Source organism: Anguilla anguilla, chromosome 3 (genome assembly GCF_013347855.1).
Source record: "Anguilla anguilla isolate fAngAng1 chromosome 3, fAngAng1.pri, whole genome shotgun sequence".
Taxonomy (NCBI): domain Eukaryota; kingdom Metazoa; phylum Chordata; class Actinopteri; order Anguilliformes; family Anguillidae; genus Anguilla; species Anguilla anguilla.
In genome coordinates this window covers 63,774,307-63,781,834 of record NC_049203.1, presented here as the reverse complement: position 1 = coordinate 63,781,834, position 7,528 = coordinate 63,774,307, and the positions used below count along the sequence as shown (strand labels likewise).

The 7,528-nt window shown below is 45.4% G+C and overlaps 1 protein-coding gene across 2 annotated transcripts in view; it reads right to left on the bottom strand.

The window, feature by feature from the left end:
• aff2 (AF4/FMR2 family, member 2) overlaps nt 1–2,026 on the bottom strand; it is a 176,879-nt gene extending 174,853 nt beyond the window's left edge. For both annotated transcript variants that reach the window (XM_035409111.1, XM_035409112.1), the window contains exon 1: nt 1,421–2,026. In XM_035409111.1, the coding sequence (XP_035265002.1) occupies nt 1,421–1,473 (53 nt within the window). In that variant the 5' untranslated portion in view covers nt 1,474–2,026. The remainder of the gene's footprint in view (nt 1–1,420) is intronic.
• Nucleotides 2,027–7,528: the final 5,502 nt, after the last annotated feature.

Sequence of the window (7,528 nt, the reverse complement as noted above, 5' to 3'; positions counted from 1 at the left end):
GCACCAATAGCAGCAGTAGTATAGGTAGCAGCAGCACCATAATTGGTGTATCACATAGAAGTATGGATACAAACAGGTCGACTTCCCCTGTCTGAGTTGCTGCGAAGTCATTGTCATCGTTTGCCTCATCCCATTTCTCACCACTTGGGGGCGACACTTCTTGTTATAGGCAACAATCGTGTTTATGCTGTATGCTTACCATTACAAATGGGAAACACACTAAGATTAATATCACAGTGTAAGCAACATAAGCAAATGCCAGCAATCCATTTGCGTACTGTAATTATTTTATAATTCACGTGAAAAATTACAGTACACCATTAAACGCAGGACAAACGTGAGCGCAAAATTAAAATGTCATTTTCACTATCAGTATTTAAAACAAATTGAATGGAATTGAAATTGTAGCAGTGCTGAATTAAGTTATTATTTTCTCCACTATTTTTAGCTCCACAAACTGGCTAAAAATATTTACGTTACAGAATTGCCACAATAAATTATGCACAAGCAATAATTGATATTATTATAAATTTCTGATGAGTAAACAATGTAACCAAAACAACTGTTGAGCATTTTAATCAAATTGATAGGATTGCAAACAATGAAATCATCTGTAATAATGTATACACAGCACAGTCAGTAACACAATGCACTTCGACAGCCTAAATACATGCGCCAGTCATTTTCTATCAAAACACACAATAATAAGCGTAACGTTAATAGTTTTCTTTTTTTATTGAAGACTGGTAAGCTAATGTATGACTTTTCATAGTATTAAACCATTTGCAGCCAGCCACAAACTTGCATGTTGTCAAAGTTCAATACATTTAGTGGCCAAATATTTTACATATACTGCTCAAGAAGCTATGTGTACTTATTTAAACGTGTGGATGGAATATAGAATAACCCATTCAAATATTGTAGTTTTTAATTACAGCGTAGCTAAGTTGACAGTAAATGAATGCGAAATATATTTATTTCGCCTGATAGCTCGTCCATTACCCCGCAACTACAGTATACCGGTAACTTCTCGTTGATCACAGACAATAATAAAACTGACAATCCTGTATGACACTGTAGGTTTAAAAATCTCCATCAGCGCCTAACTTCTCCCATCAATACGAGGTGGCACTAGGTGTCCCTCTGTACGCACCTAGCTAGTACTTTCTAGTACAACATACAACCACGCACAGCCGCACTGACAATGGACTAAAACCGCACGAATGAAAGAATCCGAAATTATGCTGTACACACGTCGTTTCCCGATGCAAACATAAAGCGAGTAAAGCAAGCATTCCAGGATGTCATACGATCAAAGCCGGGCGCATTGATGTGGCCATCAGAGATCGGAGAGACACAGCCGGCTTGCTTATGACAAAGACATTGAACATGAAGAAAATAAATATACACTTTCACGTACCACTGTTGTTCCAATTCCCAGTCCCTAAAGAAGTCAAACTCGAAAAGGTCCATGGTCGGTCCCTCTAGCTTGATTCAGTAAGGAACCGGTGTCCGCTTAACGTATGCGACAGCCTGCATGCAGCAAATGTGTGTGTTTCTGCTAACTGTAACTAGCTGTACTGTAGCTACGTGCTCAGCCGGGCTGACACACTCAGTGAGAGAAATGCCACAGCCCCCACCGCCTGCCGCGCGTCTCGACAGCACGCAGTTAGAGGAAGGCGGAGCTTGAGGCAGCCAGAAGTCGTGACATGGAGCCAGCATATCAGCCACTGAAGGATCTGGCTTATCATATTCAAATGGAAAATTAAAATAACGGTACAGCCCTGCTCCTCCCTCTCATTGCTGTCAAAATCAGCTGTGCCACAGTGTTGTACTGTGTTGTGCTAAGAGCGAGATAATGGCTACCGGAGAGCGTTTAATTGCTCGTGGCAAAACTGCTAACGGAGCTACTGCAGGACAAAGCATATCCTCGGATTGATTTATCCCTCCCTTACTAGAACATAGTAACCCAAGTAATATGTTTCATGTTCTTTGGGTTTACATATGCAAGTGCCGGGGAAAATAAATAAAAGTAATAATTTGCTCATTTTGGTGGAAATATATTTTTAAATACAATGCTATTACAGGCCTACTACTGCTGCTGCTGCTGCTACTACTACTACTACTGCTACTACCTGTAATAATAAATAAAAGTAATAATAATAATGAGATGAGACGCACATGCACAGGAATGTTTGACTTGAAGTCATGTTTAAGTAGTTCTCAAGTTTCTCACTGCATATATTTTTTTCACTGCACAGCTACCAGTTGGATGTTACCCTTCACACACGCACGCAGCACGCACGCACACACACACACACTTGCAGATTGGGACTAAACTGTGACTAAACAAGATGTTTCACTACCAGCCTCCATCAAGACCAGCTAGTGCAGTGTTTGCTCCCTTCCTGAAATTTACTGTATGTGAGCTTGACCTATTTAACTTATTTGGCGCAAACAAAGAACAAGCATCTATATCAAATCCAGTAATAAAACGCACAGTCTGTGGGGTTCAGTTAATTATTGACATCATTACTGCAATGACATTCCTCTTCATATAATAAGAGCTGTCTCAAGCCAGGTACAAAAATTACACCATACCCCATTAGTTTTATTGGTTATTGGTAGATTATACCCTATAAATATAAGGATCAGAAATTACATAGACAGTATGTACACACACACACAACGCCACAATACTTTCAGGAGTACACATTTTAATTGAAAGCAGGAGCAGAAGTCCTTCGGGTGAGTACCGCTTGCTTGCGTGTTGTGCGAGTGCATGTAGCGTGTCTACATGTCTTCGTGTCTCTCCTGATTTGTGGAGCCTCCGTACGGAACCCTTGGGTAACACAATACACTACAATATCACTCTCCTATATCACTCTGAATATGCAGCCTCAAGGTGTTCCCTAATTCATAGCATACGCTTCAAAGCTGGTATTAATCTTACTCCCAAAATTCCGCCGGGTCCAGTGTAAATAATTTTTTTCTGGGGGTGAAATTCCTTTCCCGACAACTCACATTTGGAGGAATGCTATCTCCCTAAAAGGGTTTAACGCTGTCCTGTCCAGGCACTCCCGGTGCCACCTCTGAGGCACAGATTAAAACGAAGCGTTGCGCAATGCGTTGCCTCGTCTTTCCCGGTAATCGGCCAGCTGGGCCCAGGAGGAAACATGAATGTAGTCCCACCTGACGACAACAGACCGAGCGCGAGTGGAGAGACCTCCCTCTGTGCCTGAGTGCGGAACCTTCTGGAAGGTGAGTGCTGCCAGCGTCTTGACGATAATTAAGTGGGTTAAGCCCGCTGGTCCCAGTTTTAATTTGGACCTCTACTCTCATGCATTTTGTATTTCTCCTTGTGGAAGCCGTGAGAGTGACAGGGGCCTCTTTTTGACGTCAGGGGGGCCCCTGCCTTGAGTTAGCCAGCTGTCTTTATGAGAGGTTAAGTGGCTTTTACCGGCCGGACGTGCCTGAGTGCCCGAGCTCGCCCCTCGCTCCGCGGCGCACAATGCGTTTGACACTTTGTTGACGCTGCTTATCCGAGCGCCGCCTTCCTCCGCCTAATTGCCAATTCATCGGCGAATTCGGTCGATTTGCTCCGGCGCGTGGGGTGTTAGAGGGGGGCCTCAGATAAGGTGAAAAGGCTGCGAGAGCTTAATTTGAGAGATTAAATGCCGCGGAATAACGTGTGGAAAAAAGTGGAGTCATTAAAAAAAAGGCAACTTCGGAAAAGGGTAGGCCGTGAGGAGAAGCTCGGAATGAGTGGGTGAAAAGAAAACGGAAGTTACCTGGTCTGTTGTGGTGGTGGTGGTGATGGGGCGGGGGGAGGGTGGTGATTTGGCACATTGGGAACTCTGCTGTTGTGCGAACCCTGGAGGGGGTTGAGTGCCATTATTTGGGCAGAAGAGGCTCCCGTGGATTGGCAGCGGTAGCGGGGCAGGCACCCCCCCACCCCCCCCACCCCCAAGCGGTGACGGTGGAGCGGAGGCATGAAAACGCAGAGCAGCCGGCGTCCCTCCAAGGGGGGGGGGGGGTTGGGGGGGGAGAGAGACGGGTGGAAGGCAGGGGGAACAAAGACAGGGCCCCCAAAATGAATGTGCAAAGCCATTACGGGCAAATTAAAGCGCCGGTCCTCCCGCGCGCCGAGATCCTCCAGGCCGGCCCGTGCCAAATCATTCACAGATTGCGGAGATCACCGCGAGGCTCGCCTCCTCCTGAGTTCGGCTTCGCCCCAGGCGCCCTGGAGCAGGGAAAAATGATCCACGCGGCGGTGTCGAATGAGGGGAAATTAATTCCAAAGGAAGGGTCAGACCGACTGCCTCCTCTGCGAGCGGGCGCACCTGCCCCAACTGTCCACCGAGAGGCGCTGTGCTTGTGGGGGGGGGGTCAGCTGCCTTTCCCTTTCCCATTCCTTTTTCAGGAAAATTAAAACACACTCAGCACCATTAGAATGTTCTGGATTTTTGGTTAATTCATAAGTGTAAATTGTGTTGCTCTTTTCTTTTGATAAAAAATAGTAATGGATTTACTATTATATCGTTTTTGATCAATGACACTGATATCATTGCTTACTTCTGGCCAGGGTTTCAGGGGACATGTCCTATACCAGCAGACATTGGGTGAAAGGCTGGAATACACCCTGGACAGGTCGCCAATCCATCACTGGGGAATACACACCCTTCACTCACACATTCATACCCCAAGGACCCTGTAGTCTGTAATTAACCTAACCTGCATGTCTTTGGACAGTGGGAGGTTACCTCACAGAGATGAGGAGAACATGTGAACTCCACACCAGAAGGCCCTCAGCCGGGATTCAAACTCACTTCCATCTTGCTGTGAGGTGACAGCACTACTCGATGCACCACCGTACCACACTACTGTACGTTATAATGTGCATTACAATATTTTAAAGCTATTATCTCAACTGTCCATTAAGAATGAATGAATGAATGAATGAATAAAACTAAAGAGTTTGGCTGCTCTTATATTTGTAACTGTATGCCAGTGGAAGTCTGTTAGACACCTCTGTGTCGGCACAGAAAAAGTGGTGTTTAACGCAATGCATGATGGGCACCGTCAAGCCTTTGATTGCGTGCTTGGCAGTGCAGAGTGCTCTCACCATTTTAACTTCTGCGTCACCCTGCAGCTGCAGTCTGTGTGTGTGTGAGAGAGAGAGAGAGAGAGAGAGAGAGAGAGAGAAAAAAGCACAGCTGGTGCATATCTGCCAAGGCCATCTCCCGAAATCCGCTCATGACAGAAAAAAACAAGGTAACGGGCGAAATGATTCAGAACAAAACCGAGAGCGAGAGAGAGAGAGAGGGAGAGAGAGCAGGACCGTGTTGGCTGTCATCCGCCTGGTGAACCGTTTGCACCCTGCACACGCTGCACACGCTGCACGCGCTGCGGCTGAGGTTGCGCAATGACTGTTTCCTGCAGGCTCTAACCCGAGAGCCAGCCCGGACGCTGCCACCGCTTCGCAAAGAGCACGGCCTGACCTCGTCGGTCGTTTCGTTGATCTCAGTTTTGCAAACATGATTTTAATTTGGAAAAAAAAAAATGGAAAAAAAAAAAAACAGAAGTTGTGAAATTGCTATGTGCTATGTGAAACTGGTATGTGAGGACAACAGTTCAGCTGGTTGACATTGTATGTTACAGCCACTGCAAGGCCAAGGGAATGCAAGCAATGCATTCTTGAACACCTGACACCATGCATGTCCCACGGGACACAGCAAGTAAACAAGTTTCCACACAGTAGGAGCAAATATTTATTGCGGTAATTACTGAAACAAGGAGAACAAGGTTTTCAAAGCTTGGGATCTGGGTCAAGGGTGCTATTTTTAAACTTCCGAGATTGCTTTCACTTCACACTTTACCTGAGGGTCACACGTAGACCTAATTCAAGGTAGTGCATACACTAAATACACAAACCCTACTTGAGCCATTACCCTCAAAATGTCACATCCGTGAGTCAGTTCTGTGCATACATGCTTACATTACACATGCAAACAGGTAATGTTGTACATGGTTGTAGGTAGCCCACTGTGTCCAGAAGGTTCGTGTCCAAGGTTTGACAATGCTGTTGCACATTAGAGAAAGGTTCTTCAATTTCTGTAGTACACAATGGAATCATTGACGTAATAGCCAATAAATGTTTTAGCCGCATTGCATATCTCCTCCCATAGTTTGAGGCAAATAAAATTACACATTTTTTTCATTGATGAGGTAGGCTACATGTAGAGCCTCACATTTCCTGTTTTGTGGATGAATCGTGGGTGAAATCACAGAATCTGGGTGAAAGGGCAGAATTTACACATCAACTGGGATGCCACAGAATTGTGAAATCTTTGTGTGAATATAACAAATTGCATTTGTAATTGTTGAGCATCGGGGGTACCGTTTGCGCATGTCTGATGTGTGTTTGTTTAGCTACGTGTGTTTGTCTATTTTTAGTGGGAGCGTTTGGGAGAAGTTCAATGGGTAGGTGGAGTTGGTGGGGCGTTTTGACCACCCCCATACAATCCTGAGATTTTTTCTATACGGATTTTATACCTGATTTGAAACGTGTGTTATTACAGTTATTGACATTACTCTGAATAGATATTTCGTGGATGTGTAGCGGAAAAAATCCCTTCTCGATAGTTTACGGTTATTTCAACTATTTTCAGCCGCTTCTGATACATCTGCTAGGTAACTGACCGTCATCCACTCCATGACTTCTGATGCCACTGAACCTCCGAGCAGTGTTTCCTAATAATGACATCACATAGGTCACGTGATTATTTGATAGTTTTTTTTTTAGCTACACTAATAGTATAAAGACCTCTGCCATTTGCATACTGGCCTGTGACTGAAAGTAAGGCCCATTAAGGGGGTGGGCGAGTATCCGCCGTCTATGAGCGGTGGGGCCTGCTGAACAGGGCCCAAAGCCCTCCCGCTAGCCCGACTCAGCGATCCGGCCCGGTCCCTCTCTGCCCCCCTGCTCCCGCTGTATCTCAATTGGGTCAGACGGAAAAAAGCGTCGATACATCACGCTTCCCCCCAGCCTCACCACCCTCTGTCCAAAATCTGCGCCGTTGACCTATAAAGCGTCTCCGAGCGGAACAAGAGGAAGCCTCGGTGGAGACGCTCGAGGTAAGAAGCGCGACGTTGTTTGCTCCCAATGGCTGTCATCATCATTAATAAAATACCACGGAGAGAGTGCAGCGGGTACATCCTAATCAGCAAAATACAGAAGAACTGTTAGAAACATCCATTTAGTCCTGGGAAACTGACAAAAACCATCTGTGTCTCCACTGAGACTAGACTGATGATGAGGTCTACTACATGCGCTCCTCATCCTGTAAGGTAGCGTGTGAAGCAATATTCCCCCAAAGCCACTGGATTTCAGTGGCAAGGCCAGAATGGAAAGGGACAGGCTGTTTAACGCGCTAAATAAATACAATTTCGCGTTCATTTTACTGACCCGCGTAAAAATAAATAAATAAATAAATACAAACACAATCTGCGATCGTAAATGGGCATG